Source organism: Aquarana catesbeiana, linkage group LG05, assembly GCF_042186555.1.
Source record: "Aquarana catesbeiana isolate 2022-GZ linkage group LG05, ASM4218655v1, whole genome shotgun sequence".
NCBI classification, from domain to species: domain Eukaryota; kingdom Metazoa; phylum Chordata; class Amphibia; order Anura; family Ranidae; genus Aquarana; species Aquarana catesbeiana.
In genome coordinates this window covers 649,519,217-649,543,115 of record NC_133328.1, presented here as the reverse complement: position 1 = coordinate 649,543,115, position 23,899 = coordinate 649,519,217, and the positions used below count along the sequence as shown (strand labels likewise).

Below are 23,899 nucleotides of genomic sequence, written 5' to 3'. Positions count from 1 at the left end.
CTGCTGACCCGGACTGTCTGACTCTGCTTGTGCCTGCCGCTCTACTTGCTGTTGCACCTTCAGCTTCAGCTCCTGTGATCCCTCACCTCCAGTGTGTCAAGTCTGCTGCTGTTCCAGTCTCCACTCACCTGCAGTCCTGCCATCCCAGGAGGGATCTCTGCCTCTACATCAGAGCCTATACTTCAACAGGCACTCCTACCCTACTGCGCTCAGGAGACCACTGTCCCCACTTCAGTGGCTCCTGAACCAGCCTTGTATGAGAGGTCTTCTCCTACAGTCAGGCTCTCCTACCAGGTACCTAACAGTACGAAGCAGCCATGACTGAGCCTGCAGGAGATACCTCTCCATTGAAAGAAATATGCACCCACCTTGCGGCCCTCACTCAAGCCGTACAATCCCTCCAGGATAACTACAACAGATTGGAGGGACAAATCCAGAACCTTGCAGGACCTAACCCCCTGGCCTCCTCCTCAGCCGCAACACCGGCACAGATGGCTCCTGGTCCTTCCGTTGTAATGCTTCCACCTGAACCAAAGGTTCCCACTCCTGATAGATTCTCTGGAGACCGGACCAAGTTCCGGGCCTTTCGCAACGCCTGCAAGCTCTTCTTCACATTACAGCCCCGAACTTTCTCACTGGAGGCCACTAAGTTGGGGTTCGTGATCTCCCTCCTACAAGGGGAACCTCAGACCTGGGCTCATCGTCTACTTGAGGGGGACTCAGCACTAACCCAGTCCTTATCTTCTTTCTTTGAAGCCATGGCGCAAATATACGAAGACCCTCAACAGACTGCTACAGCTGAATCAGCTCTGTTCATGCTCCAGCAAGGCCGCAGATCTGCGGAGGACTATATCATGGACTTTAGACGTTGGAGTGCGGACACTCAGTGGAATGATGCGGCCCTGCGTCACCAGTTCCGCTTGGGTCTATCTGAAGGATTAAAGGACGAACTTGCCCGAGTGGGTGTACCAGATACTCTTGAGGCTTTGATTAACTTGACTATTCAAATCGACCGACGTATCCGGGAACGTCGATCTGAACGATCTGCTTTACAATCCCGCCCGATTTGGATGACAGCCAGAGCACCACTTCCGGCAACACACTATGTACCCCCATCCAGTTCAAATCCAGCTAATGCCACGCCTGACTCTGCAGAACCTATGCAATTAGGACTGATGCGACCTGCCTTATCGCCTGAAGAACGGGCCCGACGCCGGCAACTCAATCTGTGCCTCTACTGCGGTGGGACTGGGCACTATGTCCTGAACTGTCCAGTCAAAAGAAGTAAGTGCCCGTCTTCCATGTATACCAGTCTCTCTGCTCTGTCTGCGAATTCTACCCACATTGCCCTTCCTCTGTCTTTGCAGCTGCAAGAAGGGACGATAACGATCAACACCATCATTGATTCCAGAGCATGCAGTTGCTTTATTGATTCAGCCAGCATAACATCCCATTACGAAACAAGACCCATGGACTCGCTGTATTTCTAGCTGATGGATCCCGCATCAGATCGGGACAAGTAACCTAGGAAACCTTGCCTCTGCCTGCTTCTACTTCCTCCCAACACAAGGAACTGCTGGTTCTTGATGCCATCTCCTCTCCTATGTTTCCCATCATCCTGGGCATTCCTTGGCTGCAGGCCCACAATCCATACATTCATTGGACATCTGGAGAAGTGAAATTCTCATCTTCTTACTGTCATGAACACTGTTTTAAGAAAGATTCGGATTCCTCATCCACCCTACTTTGTTTGGACACCGACCAGAAACTCTGTCAGGTCATACCTAAACAGTATCATGAATTCATTGATGTTTTCAGTAAAAAGGGGGCAGACTCTCTTCCACCTCATCTCCCCTACGATTGCCCCATTGAATTGCTGCCAGGATCCGAAATTCCATTCGGACGCATTTTTCCATTATCAGAGAAAGAACAGGAAGTACTAAAGACATATATAGATGAGAACCTGGCCAAGGGTTTTATACGCCACTCTACCTTTCCAGCTGGTGCTGGGATATTTTTCGTCACCAAGAAGGACAAGTCTCTCCGTCCGTGTATAGACTATCGTGAACTAAACAAAATCACGGTCAAAAATCGGTATCCTCTACCCTTGATACCTGAACTTTTCCAAAAATTAAGGACTGCCGTAATTTTCACTAAACTTGACCTGAGAGGGGCATATAATTTGATCCGTATCCGGGCTGGGCACGAGTGGAAGACAGCATTCCGAACCCGATTCGGGCATTATGAATACCTGGTCATGCCCTTTGGACTCTGCAATGCCCCTGCGACCTTTCAACACCCGATTAACAATGTCCTCAGGGACTTTCTAGATGTGTTTGTAATCGCATACTTGGACGATATCTTGATTTTTTCAGAATCCCGTGAGTTGCATCAAGAACATGTCCGCAGGGTGTTGGGTCGTCTTACACAGTCTGTACGCGAAAGCGGAGAAATGTGAGTTCGAACAACAGAGCATTCAATTTCTGGGGTTAATAATCTCTGCAACAGGCATCAAGATGGACCCACAAAAGGTTTCCGCTGTTCTGGACTGGCCGGTACCCTTGGACAAGAAGGGAATTCAACGGTTTGTGGGGTTTGCGAACTTCTACAGAAAGTTCATCAGGGGGTTCTCAGCCATAATTGCACCCATCACGCAGTTAACCAAACAGAATACCCGTTTTTCCTGGAACCAACTTGCCCAAAACGCCTTCGAAAATCTCAAAAGATTGTTTACTTCAGCACCTATCCTCAGTCACCCTGAACCATCTCTACCGTTTATTTTAGAGGTTGATGCCTCCGAGATTGCGGTAGGTGCGATTCTTTCACAACGTAAAGGTAGCAAAGAGATAATGCATCCTGTAGGGTTCTTCTCCCGTAAACTCTCCCCTGCGGAGAGGAATTATGACGTTGGTGACCGAGAGCTTCTCGCCATTAAGACTGCACTGGAAGAGTGGAGGTACCTGTTGGAGGGGGCTATGCATCCAGTACTAATTTATACTGACCATAAGAACCTGGAATACTTACGATCTGCCAAACGGCTGAAGCCTCGACAAGCCCGCTGGGCTCTGTTTTTCTCACGTTTCTCCTTCCATATCACTTTCCGTCCAGGCTCAAAAAATATTAAACCGGATGCATTATCACGTATGCACGACAATCCTAAGGACTTATCTACTCCTGACACCATCTTACCCGCAAACAGTTTCTTACTTCTACAAACAGATTTACTCTCCCAGATTAAGGAAGCATCCTCTGAGTCAGCCAGGCCTACTGGGATTTCTTTAGTAAGTAGAGATGGTCTGTTCTGGAAGGGAAGCCAAATTTTCGTTCCTGAAGATGTTCGGGTCAGGGTTTTGACACTTCTCCACGATCATCCATTGGCGGGCCACTTTGGAGTTCGCAAGACCCTGGAACTAGTGCAGCGTACATTCTGGTGGCCCAATCTGAAAGACTTTTGTGAAAAGTATGTCAGTTCCTGTCCCATCTGCATTCAGAATAAGTCATCCAGGAATCGAGCTTGGGGCCTATTGAAGCCGTTGCCTGTACCCGACAGACCATGGAAAATGATTTCTATGGATTTTATTGTGGAGCTTCCATGTTCTGAAGGATGCTCAGCCATCTTTGTAGTAGTGGACCGTCTAACCAAAATGGCTCATTTTCTACCTTTAAGGGGAACCCCGTCTGCCACCGAAACTGTTCGCATATTTGTCAAGGAGATCATCAGACTTCATGGAGTACCTGTAAACATAGTTTCTGATAGAGGGGTTCAATTCACCTCACGTTTTTGGAGATCCCTGTGTGAAACCCTAAAGATTGAATTGGCCTTGTCCTCGGCCTATCATCCTCAAACGAACGGTCAGACAGAAAGGACTAATCAGACCCTGGAACAATACATCAGATGTTTCACATCGTTTACACAAGATGATTGGGTATCTCTACTACCCCTAGCAGAATTTGCCTACAATAATGCCAAACACTCTGCCACCGGTCAATCTCCTTTTTTCGCCAATTATGGCTTTCACCTAACCTTTCTACCTGATTTCCTTTCAGAGTCTTCGGTTCCAGCAGTACAAAGTACAGTGGAGTTCCTCAGTCACAACAGCCGGTTGTTGCAGGAAACAGTGTCCAAGGCTCAGGCAGATGGTAAGAGAATCTTCGACCGGAAAAGAAGGAGGGAGCTGAACCTACAAATTGGCGACCAGGTATGGCTTTCTACCGTTAATATCAAATTAGCATGTCCTTCTAAGAAGTTGGCACCTAGATTCATGGGACCCTTTCCAGTTAGAAGGAAAATCAATGAAGTATCTTATGAACTGACTTTACCTGATTCATTTAAAATTCATCCGGTATTCCATGTATCTCTGCTCAAACCTGCTGTACCTGATCCCTTTCCTGCTAGGGGGACAAGACCTCCTGAACCTGTTGTAATTAATGGCAGCGAGGAATTTGAGGTTGAGGCTATCCTTGATTGTAGAAGAAGGCAAGGGCAAAACCAATTCTTAATCAAGTGGAAAGGCTACGGCCCAGAAAGTAACTCGTGGGAACCGGACAGTAATGTGCATGCTAGGCGTTTAGTACGCGCCTATTTTTCTGCTCATCCTGAGAAAAAGAGGTTGTTCGGCATCCGGAGGCTGACAGACGCGCGCACGTTCGCGTTAGCGCCAGTTTGGCGCCATTTAGCACATAAAAGTTCCCCTGTTCCATGGGAACATCGCTGCTTCGTCTCAGCTCTGTGATTCTGCTTGAACCTGTATCTAATTGTCTGCTACCTGATTTGACCCGGCTTGTTTGACCATCCGACCTGCTCCAATCCCGACCCGGCCTGCCTGACCACTCTGCTGTTTGTATCTGCTACCGTTGCCAACCTCTGCCTGTTCACCGACTCTGCCTTTGCCTGCTGTGATTACCTGTGCCAGTTACCTGCCTACCCGGACTGTCTGACTCTGCTTGTGCCTGCCGCTCTACTTGCTGTTGCACCTTCAGCTTCAGCTCCTGTGATCCCTCACCTCCAGTGTGTCAAGTCTGCTGCTGTTCCAGTCTCCACTCACCTGCAGTCCTGCCATCCCAGGAGGGATCTCTGCCTCTACATCAGAGACTATACTCCAACAGGCACTCCTACCCCACTGCGCTCAGGAGACCACTGTCCCCACTTCAGTGGCTCCTGAACCAGCCTTGTATGAGAGGTCTTCTCCTACAGTCAGGCTCTCCTACCAGGTACCTAACAGTATCATTATATATGATTTTTAACTCTTTAATGCTCTATTCATGTATTGTATTTTCTCAATAAACATTGTTATTTTTTTCATACTGCGCTATTGTTTCTTATGCCTTTAAAGTCTGACCTAGGGATACTTAGTAAGTATCCTTTTTCTTTTTGTTCCCCAGAAAAATACCTCATTATGGCCACTAGATGGAGCTGACAATCATAGGAAATACCCGTATTGGACCCATTATGGGGATTGTTTATAAAGTCTGTGTGAATGCTGAGATGGCAAATTCTTTATAAATAGATCCCTAATACAGAATGTGATATTATAACGAGATTTATCTCACCCTACAAGCATTTTCATCACTCCTAAGAAAAAAAAAGCCGACGTCTCAATTCCCCTAAACCAGTGGTCTCCAAACTGTGGCCCGAGGGCCGGATGCGGCCCTTATTTGCATTTATCCGGCGCTTGGGGCTCTATTCCCTCCACTGACACCCAACAATGGGGTGCAATTCCTCCCAATTCCTCCCAATGATGGGATATTATTCTTTTCACTGATATAAATGATGGAACATTATTCCTCCCACTGTCACCAACCATAGGGCAAGATTCTCTCCATTGACACCAATGACAGGGAACTATTCCTCCCACTGGCACTAATGATGGGGCCCAATTAACAATTTTACTCCCACTGACCAACAAATCCGAGGCATTGTTTGCTCCCACTGACACTGGGGTATTTTCTAGTCCCACTGGTGTCAGTTAGTCTGCCCCCCCCCCCCCCCCCCAGCCTGAAGGACAGTAAACTGGCCCTTTGTTTGGAAAGTTTGGAGACCCCTGCCCCAAACCAAAGTCTACATTTATTCTCTGTCAGCTCCATCTAGTGGCCATATTGCGGCATTTTACTGAAATACCCCAATCAGGATAATACCGCATCGTGGCCACTAGATGGAGCAAATTACAGGGAGCTAATTGTGAAAGCTGTGCCAACGCTTGAGAATTTTATTTTTATAAATAGACCCTCATATCTCAGTGGATGATTATTCAACCTGCAGAATAGCGGGAGATGCCCCCCCCTGTGGATTTATGTATTCTTCATGTGATGATGTCTGATCACCTTCATTCCATTCTGTCCCTTGTGCTATTATTTCCTTTTCTTTGTATAATCAGAATGGAAACATTTCACATTTATATTAAATAACATCCTGAACTCCGGGCAGATAGAAAGGACACAAAGAACGCCGATCTGTATTCATCAGATACAAATTTTATTATGGAAAAAAAGAAATGTTAGTAAACCGCCAACTCGTCATTTCCGGATGTCGGTCCCTGAAGAGCTTTGCTGATCTATTAAGAGCCAATCAGAGGATGGTAGCGCCCTGGAGAGGGCGGAGTCACGGCTTCAAGTCCTGGTAGGAAAGGAAGAAGAAGGTTACCTACAGCGGACCTTCACCCAATAGGAGAAGTTATTTGGACCTGACTCCTCCCCTTCCCACAAATATATTAAACCCCTCCCCCTCTCACCCCCGTTTACCCCCCTATGGAGCAGAGACATTTTTTACATTTCTGCTATAGACCTGATTGATCAGCAAAATCTATTTCATTACTAAACATAACAAGGAAATACATACACTATATTGTCAAAAGTATTGGGACGCCTGCCTTTACACGCACATGAACTTTAATGACATCCCGGTCTTATGCCGCGTACACACGGTCGGATTTTCCGACGGAAAAAGTGCGATCGGATTGTGTTGTCGGAAATTTCCAATCGTGTGTGGGCTCCATCAGGCTTCTTCCGTCGGAATTTCCGACACACAAAGTTTGAGAGCAGGATATAAAATTTTCCGACAACAAAATCCGATCGTTTAAATTCCGATCGTGTGTGCACAAATCCGACGCACAAAGTGCCACGCATACTCAGAATAAATTAGGAGATGAAAGCAATTGGCTACTGCCCCGTTTATAGTCCCCGACGTACGTGATTTACGTCACCGCATTTAGAACGATCGGATTTTCCGACAACTTTGTGCGACCGTGTGTATGCAAGACAAGTTTGAGCCAACATCCGTCGGAAAAAATCCATGGATTTTGTTGTCGGAATGTCCGATCAATGTCCGATCGTGTGTACGTGGCACTAGTCCGTAGGGTTCAATATTGAGTTGGCTCCGCCCTTTGCAGCTATAACAGCTTCAACTCTTCTATGAAGGCCGTCCACAAGGTTTAGGAGGGTGTCTATGGGAATGTTTGACCATCCTTCCAGAAGAGCATTTGTGAGGTCAGGCATTGATGTTGGATGAGAAGGCCTGGCTCGCAGTCTCTGCTCTAATTCATCCCAAAGTTGTTCTGTCAGGTTGAGGTCAGGACTCTGTGCAGGCCAGTCAAGTTCCTCCACCCCAAACTCGCTCATCCATGTCTTTATGGACCTTGGGAGCATGAAATTGTCCAAAATGTCTTGATATGCTGACGCCTTAAGAGTTCCCTTCACTGGACCTAAGGGGCCAAGCCCAACCCCTGAAAAACAACCCCCCACCATAATTCCCCTTCCCTCCCCCCACACCATAATCCCCCTTCCCTCCCCCCACACCATAACCCCCCCTCTACCAAATGGTTTGGACCAGTGCACAAAGCAAGGTTCATAAAGACACGGATGAGTGAGTTTGGGGTGGAGGAACTTGACTGGCCTGCACAGAGTCCAAATCATTTGGTGCTGGGGAGATTATGGTGTAGGGTTGTTTAAATACATAATGTATAAATATATAAGGGGGGATATGATCTCCATGTATAAATACAAAAGGGGGGGATATGATCTCCATGTATAAATACATAAGGGGGGATATGATCTCCATGTATAAATACATAAGGGGGATATGATCTCCATGTATAAATACATAAGGGGGGATATGATCTCCATGTATAAATACATAAGGGGGATATGATCTCCATGTATAAATACATAAGGGGGGATATGATCTCCATGTATAAATACATAAGGGGGATATGATCTCCATGTATAAATACATAAGGGGGATATGATCTCCATGTATAAATATATAAGGGGGGATATGATCACCATGTATAAATACATAAGGGAGATATGATCACCATGTATAATACATAAGGGGGGATATGATCTCCATGTATAAATACATAAGGGGGAATATGATCTCCATGTATAAATACATAAGGGGGATATGATCTCCATGTATAAATATATAAGGGGGGATATGATCTCCATGTATAAATACATAAGGGGGATATAATCTCCATGTATAAATACATAAGGGGGGATATGATCACCATGTATAATACATAAGGGGGATATGATCTCCATGTATAAATACATAAGGGGGGGATATGATCTCCATGTATAAATACATAAGGGGGGATATGATCTCCATGTATAAATACATAAGGGGGGATATGATCTCCATGTATAAATACATAAGGGGGGGATATGATCTCCATGTATAAATACATAAGGGGGATATGATCACCATGTATAATACATAAGTGGGATATGATCTCCATGTATAAATACATAAGGGGGATATGATCTCCATGTATAAATACATAAGGGGGATATGATCTCCATGTATAAATACATAAGGGGGATATGATCTCCATGTATAAATACATAAGGGGGGATATGATCTCCATGTATAAATACATAAGTGTTCAATATAGTAAACTTGGTGTTGAGATATTAACTTTAAGGTCATCACAGAGGACAAGGGGGCGCTCTTTACATATAAAGGAAAAAGACATTTCATTTACAAATATAAAAAGGTTTCTTCACAGTAAGAGATGTAAAAATGTGGAAGAGATTCTCTCCAGCAGTGGCGGCTGGTGACGTTTTGACCCCTCCCACTTCTAAGCCACACCCCATATCCACCCGCTCCGTCCCCTGTATTCCACTTGCTTCCACTCATAGTGTCAGGAGTATACAGCTCAGCATCACAGGACAAAGTATACAGCTCAGCATCACAGGACAGAGTATACAGCTCAGCATCACAGGACAGAATATACAGCTCAGCATCACATGACAGAGTATACAGCTCAGCATCACAGGACAGAGTATACAGCTCAGCATCACAGGACAAAGTATACAGCCCCAGCATCACAGGACAGAGTATACAGCTCAGCATCACAGGACAGAGTATACAGCTCAACATCACAGGACAGAGTATACAGCTCAGCATCACAGGACAGAGTATACAGCCCCAGCATCACAGGACAGAGTATACAGCTCAGCATCACAGGACAGAGTATACAGCTCAGCATCACATGACAGAGTATACAGCTCAGCATCACAGGACAGAGTATACAGCTCAGCATCACATGACAGAGTATACAGCCCCAGCATCACAGGACAGAGTATACAGCTCAGCATCACAGGACAGAGTATACAGCTCAGCATCACAGGTCATATTATACAGCTCAGAATCACAGGAGAGAGTATACAGCCCCAGCATCACAGGACAGAGTATACAGCTCAACATCACAGGACAGAGTATACAGCTCAGCATCACAGGACAGAATATACAGCTCAGCATCACATGACAGAGTATACAGCTCAGCATCACAGGACAGAGTATACAGCTCAGCATCACAGGACAAAGTATACAGCCCCAGCATCACAGGACAGAGTATACAGCTCAGCATCACAGGACAGAGTATACAGCTCAACATCACAGGACAGAGTATACAGCTCAGCATCACAGGACAGAGTATACAGCCCCAGCATCACAGGACAGAGTATACAGCTCAGCATCACAGGACAGAGTATACAGCTCAGCATCACATGACAGAGTATACAGCTCAGCATCACAGGACAGAGTATACAGCTCAGCATCACATGACAGAGTATACAGCCCCAGCATCACAGGACAGAGTATACAGCTCAGCATCACAGGACAGAGTATACAGCTCAGCATCACAGGTCATATTATACAGCTCAGAATCACAGGAGAGAGTATACAGCCCCAGCATCACAGGACAGAGTAAACAGCTCAACATCACAGGACAGAGTATACAGCTCAACATCACAGATCAGGGTATATAGCTCAGCATCACAGATCAGGGTATATAGCTCAGCCTCACAGATCAGGGTATATAGCTCAGCATTACAGATAGGGTATATAGGTCACATTACAGATAGGGTATATAGGTCAGTCTTACAGATAGGGTATATAGATCACATTACAGATAGGGTATATAGATCACATTACAGATAGGGTATATAGATCGCATTACAGATAGGGTATATAGATCGCATTACAGATAGGGTATATAGATCGCATTACAGATAGGGTATATAGATCGCATTACAGATAGGGTATATAGATCGCATTACAGATAGGGTATATAGGTCAGCATGCAATGTGGGGAAAAGAGTACCTTTTGACACTTGCATCTCCAGGCTAGACATGCAGACAGTCCTTCAAAGCTTTAAAATCACTGCAAAAAAAAAAGCAATGGTTCAGTAGAGCCCAGATGCACGAACCCTCATGATATGTGTGTAAAAGGGAGGTGCCACAGGTGGGTGGCCTGGGAATTGTGTCCATAGGAGCCCTTATCAATACAAAACTTTAAGTCTGTCACCATTAAACTGATTAGGAAGTAATCACCAAATGGTAACCAGGCGGCCTCCCCTCACCGACAGCACCCCACCCCCGGGGCAGGGCTCACAGGATGGACAGCACCACAGACTCAGATCCACCCCATCCCCCCCAGCGCTGGGCTCGCAGCACTGATAACAAGACCCCTCCCATCGTGGGAGGTCCAGCACTTACTGGGCTGTGGATCCTCCTGTGTCTACACTCTCGTCTACATTGCGGACACTGGTCCAGAGGAAACAGGAAGTGATGACGCGCCTCGGGGGGAAAGCACCGCCCATGTCTTACGGCAGTGCCAATAGAAAACCCCACAACAAGGACAATGGCTGAAGGATGGGAGTGTTGTGGCGCATTGCTGTACGCCACAAGGTCTCCCAAATCCAGGCCAATGAAACGCGTCGCCTGCAATCACGTGATTGCATAGACGTCATGCTGCCCATAGTGCGCTGCGTCCGGCGCCCGTACACAGTGAACTTGCAGGAACTTTTTTTGAGTGACCAGCTTTGGGGTGGAGGCGCCCCCTATGGACGGTTCGCCCACTGACCTCCATATGTGTTTCCGGCCAGCTCAAGAGATCGGCCTGGACAGAAAGGCCTGGATCCTGTCCTCAATGTACAGAATATAACTGGATATTAACATTTATTGTAAAGTTGATCCAGGGAAAATCCAATTGTTGAGGAATCAGGAAGGAATTCAACCAGACTAACTCTATAACTAGGAATGCATGTGTCCATCAGCTCCATCTAGTGGCCACAATGCAGCTTAGCTTTCTGAAATGCCTCAATGAGAAAGCAAAGCCACATTTTGGCCACTAGGTGGAGCTGATGATACCGGCATTCATCTCTTACAAAAATTACGGGGACATTTCATTCAACTTCTAAGATTGTTTCTGACCTTCTCGTTTTATAAATAGCCCCCTCGGGGGGGGGGGGGATGTGTGGCCAAAGGGTGTGTCTTTTAGTTTGGGATGGAGTAGGGAGCGGAGAACCGCTATCAGGTGATTGGGGAGATTTCACTTCACTTCCTGTCCTGGAGACACAACAGGAAGTGAGAGGTGAAGTGTCGCTGAGGCTGTCCATGGAAATCGTGCTGTTCCCTAAAGAGACCCCGTCACCGGATCATTCATTTCACCAACAATGTGATTTCTATATGGATTTTATTCATGGAATTTCCCTGTGAGATCCTCCCTGGTGGAGACATCAGAAAAGCTCTGCTGGGTGGTGCCATCCAGTGTCCATTGTGGTGCATTGACATTAATGTACACCTATAGTACGCTGTGCCTCCGTCATTCCTCATCGCAACACACGGATTTCTCCGGCATTGCACCGCGCCACACCGCACCACGCCTACGTCTTCACGCTTTGACCGACCAATGAATGGGCTGCCTAATGCTATATGGGAATGGCCTGTACTCACACCCCGTGCCTGGATTGTAGCATTACAAAGAGGCCGCGCTTCCTCCTCATAGTGTAATTACTACACCTCCTCATAGTGTAATTACTACACCTCCTCATAGTGTAATTACTACACCTCCCTCATAGTGTAATTACTACACCTCCCTCATAGTGTAATTACTACACCTCCTCATAGTATAATTACTACACCCCTCATAGTGTAATTACTACACCTCCTCATAGTGTAATTACTACACCTCCTCATAGTATAATTACTACACCCCTCATAGTGTAATTACTACACCTCCTCATAGTGTAATTACTACACCTCCTCATAGTGTAATTACTACACCTCCTCATAGTGTAATTACTACACCTCCTCATAGTATAATTACTACACCCCTCATAGTGTAATTACTACACCTCCTCATAGTGTAATTACTACACCTCCTCATAGTATAATTACTACACCCCTCATAGTGTAATTACTACACCTCCTCATAGTATGATTACTACACCTCCTCATAGTGTAATTACTACACCTCCTCATAGTGTATGTACTACACCTCCTCATAGTGTAATTACTACACCTCCTCATAGTGTAATTACTACACCTCCTCATAGTATGATTACTACACCTCCTCATAGTGTAATTACTACACCTCCTCATAGTGTAATTACTACACCTCCTCATAGTATAATTACTACACCTCCTCATAGTGTAATTACTACACCTCCTCATAGTGTAATTACTACACCTCCTCATAGTGTAATTACTCCACCCCCTAATAGTGTAATTACTACACCTCCTCATAGTGTAATTACTACACCTCCTCATAGTGTAATTACTACACCTCCTCATACTGTAATCACTACACCTCCTCATAGTGTAATTACTACACCTCCTCATAGTGTAATTACTACACCTCCTCATAGTGTAATTACTACACCTCCTCATAGTGTAATTACTACACCTCCTCATAGTATGATTACTACACCTCCTCATAGTGTAATTACTACACCTCCTCATAGTGTAATTACTACACCTCCTCATAGTGTAATTACTACACCTCCTCATAGTGTAATTACTACACCTCCTCATAGTGTAATTACTACACCTCCTCATAGTGTAATTACTACACCCCTCATAGTGTAATTACTACACCTCCTCATAGTGTAATTACTACACCTCCTCATAGTGTAATTACTACACCCCTCATAGTGTAATTACTACACCTCCTCATAGTGTAATTACTACACCTCCTCATAGTGTAATTACTAATTACTACACCTCCTCATAGTGTAATTACTAATTACTACACCTCCTCATAGTGTAATTACTACACCTCCTCATAGTGTAATTACTACACCTCCTCATAGTGTAATTACTATACCTCCTCATAGTGTAATTACTACACCTCCTCATAGAGTAATTACTACACCTCCTCATAGTGTAATTACTACACCTCCTCATAGTGTAATTACTACACCTCCTCATAGTGTAATTACTACACCTCCTCATAGTGTAATTACTACACCTCCTCATAGTGTAATTACTATACCTCCTCATAGTGTAATTACTACACCTCCTCATAGTGTAATTACTATACCTCCTCATAGTGTAATTACTACACCTCCTCATAGTGTAATTACTACACCTCCTCATAGTGTAATTACTACACCTCCTCATAGTGTAATTACTACACCTCCTCATAGTGTAATTACTACACCTCCTCATAGTGTAATTACTACACCCCTCATAGTGTAATTACTACACCTCCTCATTGTGTAATTACTACACCTCCTCATAGTGTAATTACTACACCTCCTCATTGTGTAATTACTACACCCCTCATAGTGTAATTACTACACCTCCTCATAGTGTAATTACTACACCTCCTCATAGTGTAATTACTACACCTCCTCATAGTGTAATTACTACACCTCCTTATAGTGTAATTACTAATTACTACACCTCCTCATAGTGTAATTACTAATTACTACACCTCCTCATAGTGTAATTACTAATTACTACACCTCCTCATAGTGTAATTACTACACCTCCTCATAGTGTAATTACTACACCTCCTCATAGTGTAATTACTACACCTCCTCATAGTATGATTACTACACCTCCTCATAGTGTAATTACTACACCTCCTCATAGTGTAATTACTACACCTCTTCATAGTGTAATTACTACACCTCCTCATAGTGTAATTACTACACCTCCTCATAGTGTAATTACTACACCCCTCATAGTGTAATTACTACACCTCCTCATAGTGTAATTACTGCACCTCCTCATAGTGTAATTACTGCACCTCCTCATAGTGTAATTACTACACCTCCTCATAGTTTAATTACTACACCTCCTCACAGTGCAATTACTACACCCCTCATAGTGTAATTACTACACCCCCTCGTAGTATAATTACTACACCTCCTCATAGTGTAATTACTACACCTCCTCATAGTGTAATTACTACACCTCCTCATAGTGTAATTACTACACCTCCTCATAGTGTAATTACTACACCCATCATAGTGTAATTAATACACCTCCTCATAGTATGATTACTACACCTCCTCATAGTGTAATTACTACACCCCTCATAGTGTAATTACTACACCTCCTCATAGTGTAATCACTGCACCTCCTCATAGTGTAATTACTACACCTCCTCATGGTGTAATTACTCCACCCCCTAATAGTGTAATTACTACACCTCCTCATAGTGTAATTACTACACCCCTCATAGTGTAATTACTACACCCCTCATAGTGTAATTACTGCACCTCCTCATAGTGTAATTACTACACCTTCTCATAGAATAATTACTACACCTCCTCATAGTGTAATTACTCCATCCTCTCATAGTGTAATTACTACACCTCCTCATAGTGTAATTACTACACCTCCTCATAGTGTAATTACTACACCACTCATAGTGTAATTATTACACCTCCTCATAGTGTAATTACTATACCTCCTCATAGTGTAATTACTCCACCCCCTAATAGTGTAATTACTACACCTCCTCATAGTGTAATTACTACACCTCCTCATAGTGTAATTACTACACCTCCTCATAGTGTAATTACTACACCTCCTCATAGTGTAATTACTACACTCCTCATAGTGTAATTACTACATGATAGGGACCCTGATGTAAGGGGGGCTTTGGGGGGGGTACTGGTGTAAGAGGAACTCTGATATAAAGAGAACATTGGGACCCTGATAAGGGGGGCTCTGTTGTGAAGTTATTTCCTGGTGCGGTTTATTCATTCATTTATAAAACTGAATATTTTCCGGCTGGTAATTTTTGGTAAATACACGATTTGGACATCCTGTGACTTCCTGTTGCGGATCTGGGACAGGAAGTGAAGGGAAATCTCTTGCCAGGGGTCACACTCCCCTCAGTGTTGTACAGGAAGTAGTAGGTAGGGATGTATAAAGGGGTCAGTCTACTAGACAATGAAATATCACTCTGAGGGGGAGGGGGCAGAATTTCCTGATGTCCCCCCCACCCCGGGAATAACACATACAATCCTGAATACCTTTTTAACGTCGTTCATTGAAGGCCGGGACATTGAACCCATTCCTGGACAGTTCTGTGGAGAGGGAAGAGATGATCGGTATTAGTAAAGTGACGGATCTGTCAGAAGATGGCGGCAGACGACCCCACAGACATGACGGGTCTATTTATAGAAAATGTGTACAGATATTCGTCCTGAGAAACTTCATGTACATTCGCTCTGTGAGAATTAACCAAATGTTGATGGATTGATGATGATGATGACAATAATCCCATAGACTGATGATGATAATAAAGATGATGCTGATAATCCTATAGGATCATCATCATCATCACCAGTCTATGGGATCATCATCATCGGACAAGTTTCAATCCACCTATGGTCAAGCATGTACTCGCCATCGGGACATCCGGGACTTTCCAGGTGGGCCGATGGCTCACTGGGCTGGTTTCATTGACAGCCTGTCAAAGTAATGGCTGCGCGGCTCACACGGCCATTAATTTGAGCACCGCTGTACTGCCCAGTGGCGTTGCTAGGGGGTGGCTTTTGGGGCTATAGCCCCGAGTCTCTGAGAGATGGCCATGGCCTCTCTGCAGCCGGGACACAAGTGCGGTGGGCAGGCAGCACGGGAGAGCTGGGCGGGCGAGAGAGCAGAGAGATGACATCATCTCTCACTGCCTGCCCTCTCTCTGGTGACCCTGATGTAAGGTAGGGGATCATCATCATCACCAGTCTATGAGATCTTCATCATCATCACCAGTCTATGGGATCACCATCATCATCACCAGTCTATGGGATCTTCATCATCATCACCAGTCTGTGGGATCTTCATCATCATCACCAGTCTATGGGATCATCATCATCATCACCAGTCTATGGGATCACCATCATCACCAGTCTATGGGATCATCATCATCATCACCAGTCTATGGGATCACCATCATCACCAGTCTATGGGATTATCATCATCATCACCAGTCTATGGGATCATCATCATTATCATCATCATTACCAGTCTATGGGATCTTCATCATTATCATCATCATCACCAGTCTATGGGATCTTCATCATTATCATCACCAGTCTATGGGATCATCATCATCATCACCAGTCTATGGGATCATCATCATCATCACCAGTCTATGGGATCATCATCATCATCACCAGTCTATGGGATCATCATCATCATCACCAGTCTATCGGATCATCATCATCATCACCAGTCTATGTGATCATCATCATCACCAGTCTATGGGATCTTCATCATAATCACCAGTCTATGGGATCTTCATCATCATCACCAGTCTATGGGATCATCATCATCATCACCAGTCTATGGGATCATCATCATCATAACCAGTCTATGGGATCATCATCATCATCACCAGTCTATGGGATCATCATCATCATCACCAGTCTATGGGATCATCATCATCATCACCAGTCTATGGGATCATCATCATCATCACCAGTCTATCGGATCATCATCATCATCACCAGTCTATGTGATCATCATCATCACCAGTCTATGTGATCATCATCATCACCAGTCTATGGGATCTTCATCATCATCACCAGTCTATGGGATCATCATCATCATCACCAGTCTATGGGATCATCATCATCATAACCAGTCTATGGGATCATCATCATCATCACCAGTCTATGGGATCATCATCATCATCACCAGTCTATGGGATCATCACCAGTCTATGGGATTATCATCATCATCACCAGTCTATGGGATCATCATCATCATCACCAGTCTATGGGATCATCATCACCATCATCACCAGTCTATGGGATCATCATCATCATCACCAGTCTATGTGATCATCATCATCACCAGTCTATGGGATCTTCATCATCATCACCAGTCTATGGGATCATCATCATCATCATCACCAGTCTATGGGATCATCATCATCATCACCAGTCTATGGGATCATCATCATCACCAGTCTATGGGATCATCATCATCATCACCAGTCTATGGGATTATTATTCTGTGACTGTTACTCTACTTGTAATCCAGTAAAGCCGGCCATAGATGGATCAAAATGTATCCAGTCTCTCTTGAATTTCGATCCATCTACGGTCATATTATCACACTGTTATCAGCGCTGACTATTGATAATCTATTCGTGCTCATTACATCTACAGGTGAGAGGCGGCGCCCGCTGAATTATATCATTTATATTCAGAAAACTATGCGTCCCAAAGAGACAACACCTGAAGAACATTCGATTTTTCCCCATCCTCCCACCCGCTGGATCCCTCGTACAGAACGAATGTACATGGAGTAGTGCTGGACGAATAGTTCTGGAGATTCTTTTATAAATAGACCCCAAAGTGTCACCTCCATTAACGTACCATGCAATCCTCAATTATTGGCCATTCGCAGCACCGGAGTTTCACGTTCCCCTCTCTGGGTCCTGCTGGGACTTTCAGATTTCTGGAATCCATCAACTTCTACAGAATAAAACACAGATTTATCATTTGGTGATAACAAGGACCGGGCAGGACCGGCTTTTCTTCTACAATAGGAATCACCATAACGAACCCTCCATCCCCTCCCCCCCTCCATAGATATATCATTATCTTATATCCAATGATGTCCCTGTCACCTGCGTGGCACGGAGATCACCGCACACACATGGGCAGGTCTGATGACAGGACGGGAGGGCTCAGAGTCATAGGGAGTAATGGCCGGTATGCCAAGACCCCGCCTCCAGTATGGCCCATGTACCCGCCTCCAGTTTGGCTCCTCTACCCGCCTCCAGGGGGCGCAATGGACACATTGAGGGGAATTTACTAAGACCAGAGAAGCCAAAATCTGGAGCAACCAATCAGCCCGGCGCTCCCATTATTATCAATCTAAAGAAGTGTAAAAAGTATCCGATCCATCAAAGACATCACAAAGGATACAATAAAATTGTAACAATTGGAATCTGCTGCAATCATATATACAAGACGATCTGACCTGACCTCCGGACATTGGGAGACAGTTTACCGACATTGCCAGCTGGATATGACGTCGTCATAATGCCGCAGTCTAGACACACGGGACGCACTCAATTAATGTGGATGTAATTTAACAGTAAATGGGTCAAACGATCAGCTTTAAACACCTGGAGAAGACGGCTTACACCCACCAGAGTCAGTCAATGACGGCACACAGGAGGATCTGATGGAAAACAACATCATAAGTCAGCTCCCTCTAGTGACCAGAATGCAGTGTTTTTTCTTAAAATGCCTCAATCAGGAAAATACCCCATTTTGGCCACTAGAGGGAGCTGACGATCATAGAAAAATACACATATTAGACAGATTGCAGCAATTATGTGCGATGGCGGTGCGAATGCTTGAGACAATAACACAAACATGCAACATGGTAATTATTATATATACACTTCTCAAAAAAATGAAAGGAACACTTTTTAATCAGAGTATAGCATCAAGTCAGTGAAACTTCTGGGATATTAATCTGGTCAGGTAAGTAGCAGAGGGGGTTGTTAATTTCATTAACACCAAAGCAGCTGAAACTGATTAACAACAGGTGGGCAACAATGAGACAACCTCCAAAACAGGAATGGTTTTACAGGTGGAAGCCACTGACATTTCTTTCCCTGCTTTTCTGACTGTTTTTCACTAGTTTTGCATGTGCCTAGGGTCAGTGTCACTATTGGGAGCGTGAGGCCAAACCTGGACCCTATAGAGATTGGTGTCACTACTGGGAGCGTGAGGCCATACCTGGACCCTATAGAGGTTGGTGTCACTACTGGGAGCGTGAGGCCATACCTGGACCCTATAGAGGTTGGTGTCACTACTGGGAGCGTGAGGCCATACCTTGACCCTATAGACATTGGTATCACTACTGGGAGCGTGAGGCCATACCTGGACCTTATAGAGGTTGGTGTCACTACTGGGAGCGTGAGGCCATACCTGGACCATATAGAGGTTGGTGTCACTACTGGGTGTGTGAGGCCATACCTTGACCCTATAGACATTGGTATCACTACTGGGAGCGTGAGGCCATACCTGGACCATATAGAGGTTGGTGTCACTACTGGGAGCGTGAGGCCATACCTGGACCATATAGAGGTTGGTGTCACTACTGGGAGCGTGAGGCCATACCTGGACCCTATAGAGGTTGGTGTCACTACTGGGAGCGTGAGGCCATACCTGGACCATATAGAGGTTGGTGTCACTACTGGGAGCGTGAGGTTGCACAGGCAGTCCAGCTCCTCCAGGATGGCACATCAATACCTGGCATTGTCAGAAGGTTTGCTGTGTCTCCCAGAACAGTCTCCAAAGCATGGAGGAGATTCCAAGAGACAGGCAGTTACTCTAGGAGAGCTGGACATGGCCGTAGAAGGTCGTTGAACCCATCCACAGGACCGGTATCTGCTCCTTTGTGCAAGGAGGGACAGGATGAGCACTGCCAGAGCCCTACAAAATGACCTCCAGCAGGCCACTGGTGTGAATGTCCCTGACCAAACAACCAGAAACAGACTTCATGAGGGTGGCCTGAGGGCCCGACGTCCTCTAGTGGGCCCTGGGAGCTCGGTTGGCATTCGTAATTGAACACCAGAATTGGCAAGTCTGCCACTGGCCCCCTGTGCTTTTCACAGATCGGAGCAGGTTCACCCTGAGCACATGTGACAGACAGGAAAGGGTCTGGACAAGCCGTGGAGAACGTTATGCTGCCTGTAACATCGTTCAGCATGACCGGTTTGGTGGTGGGTCAGTGATAGTCTGGATGCATATCCATGAAGGGACACACAGACCTCTACAGGCTGGACAATGGCACCCTGGCTGTCATTAGGTATCGGGATGAAATCCTTGGACCTCTTTTCAGACCCTACAATTGTGCAGTAGGTCCTGGGTTCTTTCTGGTGCACAACAATGCCCGGCCTCGTGTGGCGAGAGTTAGCAGCCAGTTCCTGGAGGATGAAGGAATTGATATAATTGAATGGCCCCCACGCTCGCCTGACCTAAATCCAATAGAACACCTCTGGGACATTATGTGTCGGTCTATCCGATGTCACCAGGTTGTACCTCAGTCTGTTCAGGAGCTCAGTGGTGCCCTGGTCCAGATCTGGGAGTAAATAACCCAGGACACCATCTCATTAGAAGCATGCCCCGACGTTGTCAGGCATGCATACAAGTATGTGGGGGCCACACAAACTACTGGGGACAATGTTGAGTTGCTGCAATGAAATTTTAGCATACCGGAATCGCCTGCTGCATCATTTTTTCACTTTGACTTTCGGGTTGTCTTTGAATTCAGCCCTCTGTAGGGTGATAGTTTTCATTTCCATAAAGCGATGTGACATGTTTCCATTCCTAACACATTACCCAGTCCATACCAGTATAGATCCTAATACATTATCCAGTCCATACCAGTATAGATGCTAACACATTACCCAATCCATACCAGTATAGATCCTAACACATTACCCAGTCCATACCAGTACAGATCCCAATGCATTACCCAGTCCATACCAGTATAGATCCTAATACATTATCCAGTCCATACCAGTATAGATCCCAACGCATTACCCAGTCCATACCAGTATAGATGCTAACACATTACCCAGTCCATACCAGTATAGATCCTAACACATTACCCAGTCCATACCAGTATAGATCCCAATGCATTACCCAGTCCATACCAGTATAGATCCTAATACATTATCAAGTCCATACCAGTATAGATCCCAACGCATTACCCAGTCCATACCAGTATAGATCCTAATACATTATCCAGTCCATATCAGTATAGATCCCACCGCATTACCCAGTCCATACCAGTAGAGATGCTAACACATTACCCAATCCATACCAGTATAGATCCTAACACATTACCCATCCATACCAGTATAGATCCTAACACATTACCCAGTCCATACCAGTATAGATCCTAACACATTACCCAGTCCATACCAGTATAGATCCTAATACATTATCCAGTCCATACCAGTATAGATCCCAACGCATTACCCAGTCCATACCAGTATAGATGCTAACACATTACCCAATCCATACCAGTATAGATCCTAACACATTACCCAGTCCATACCAGTATAGATCCCAATGCATTACCCAGTCCATACCAGTATAGATCCCAACGCATTACCCAGTCCATACCAGTATAGATCCTAATACATTATCAAGTCCATACCAGTATAGATCCCAACGCATTACCCAGTCCATACCAGTATAGATCCTAATACATTATCCAGTCCATATCAGTATAGATCCCAAGGCATTACCCAGTCCATACCAGTATAGATGCTAACACATTACCCAATCCATACCAGTATAGATCCTAACACATTACCCATCCATACCAGTATAGATCCTAACACATTACCCAGTCCATACCAGTATAGATCCTAACACATTACCCAGTCCATACCAGTATAGATCCTAATACATTACCCAGTCCATACCAGTATAGATCCTAACACATTACCCAGTCCATACCAGTATAGATATCCATCATGAGAATTTTCCCTATTGGGATCTGATGTGTTTTCAAAGTGCTCCTTTAATTATTTTGAGCAGTGTACATGACAGATATGTATTGTCCTCCTTAGAGATCTGCAGAACATTGCTCGGTGATAACTAGGAATTGATATATATGGACATTTCTGGTTGTACAGTTTTGTCTACAGAAGGTCTTATGATGTGGCCGGAATGTTCTTGGATGTGTGGAGCCCTCAAGCCCTCACACCATACAACCCCTACCCCCCGGGAACTCACCTCTCCTCCATTCTGCTGCTTCTTTCCAGGCTTTGCATTCCGATCACCATTAGATGGGGTCACCAGCAGCACACAGACAATGAGACCCCCCAAGATAAGCAGAGTCCTCATAATGGACCCTCACCCCGATACAGCAACAAGACAGGAAGACGTAGTACAATCTTTGACCCCCACCTTCTGTATACCTCACACTTCTGATAGCAGTTCTTATATACCACCCCCCCCCCTCCTTCTTGGGACTGGCCGACTACGGATCCAAACCTTCAGATGAGGCAACACACCCTTCCCTATTCTACTTCCACATCTTCTTCTTCTGTTTTTTTACTGATGATATTTAATTATTTTCTATAAATGTATTTTTCCAGGTATCTCTCTATGTAGCATCCTCCTAGTTACAGTGCCTTGAAAAAGTATTCATACCCTTTGTAATTTCCCACAGTTTGTCATGTTACAACCAAAAACATGAATGTATATTATTAGGATTTTATGTGATAGACCAACACAAAGTGGCACATAATTTTGAAGTGGATGGAAAATGATAAATGATACAAATAAATATGTGAAAAGTGTGGGGGGCAATACTTTGTAGAACCCCCTTTCTCTGCAATTACAGCTACAAGTCTTTTTCGGGATGTCTCTACCAGCTTTGCACATCTAGAGAGGGACATTTTTGCCCATTCTTCTTTGCAAAATATCTCAAGCTCTGTCAGATTGGATGGCGAGCGTCTGTGACCAGCAATTTTCAAGTCTTGCCACAGATTCTCAATTATGTGATAGACTTACCCAGGACAGAGGCTTTTGGAGGGGACTGAATGCTAACCTCCTGCCTTCCAAGTATGGGCCCTGGCATTTGAGGGAGCTACCTACAAGCATTTAGGAAGATGTTCTGTTATGTAATGCAAAAGGACATAATTAAAAAGGCCATAATGGGACTCGGTAGACAAATGTATGTGAAAGGAGTGCTGATTAATGAGATCTGGAAAGCCCTGGGTCTCCTGTTGTCTACTAGTCTGAAGGGTCTTTCACTCACTGGTAATTGTGCTCATTAACATACCTTTGTTTCCTAGCAAACTATTGGGGGATGTGTTTATACTTGTAATAATATGTATTGTAAGTTGTGAGCTTGAAGCCGAATAGTCTAGGCACTTAGGCTGGTCTGAATGACCAGTTAATTATGTTTCTGGTTACAGTTGTATTGTTAGGGTAATATGATCAGGAGGGGGGGTGTCATTCTGGTGTATATATTTGTGTGAGATTTCAAATTAAACAGTTCTTATTCTGGTTTACTCCAAAACCGGTGTTGTCTAGTTCTTAGGGTAACTCGTGTTCCAGAGCATTGGGAAGAAGCTTCTTGGCAGAGATACCCAGTCAG

At 44.8% G+C, this 23,899-nt stretch overlaps 1 protein-coding gene across 1 annotated transcript in view; it reads right to left on the bottom strand.

The window, feature by feature from the left end:
- Window positions 1-22,728, bottom strand: part of LOC141145678 (uncharacterized) — a 703,163-nt gene extending 680,435 nt beyond the window's left edge. The window contains exons 1-2 of the mRNA XM_073632527.1: window positions 22,528-22,728; window positions 18,130-18,228 (exon numbers count right to left, since the gene is read on the bottom strand). Of these exons, the coding sequence (XP_073488628.1) occupies window positions 18,130-18,228; window positions 22,528-22,638 (210 nt within the window). The 5' untranslated portion in view covers window positions 22,639-22,728. The remainder of the gene's footprint in view (window positions 1-18,129; window positions 18,229-22,527) is intronic.
- Between the last annotated feature and the right edge of the window lie 1,171 nt (window positions 22,729-23,899).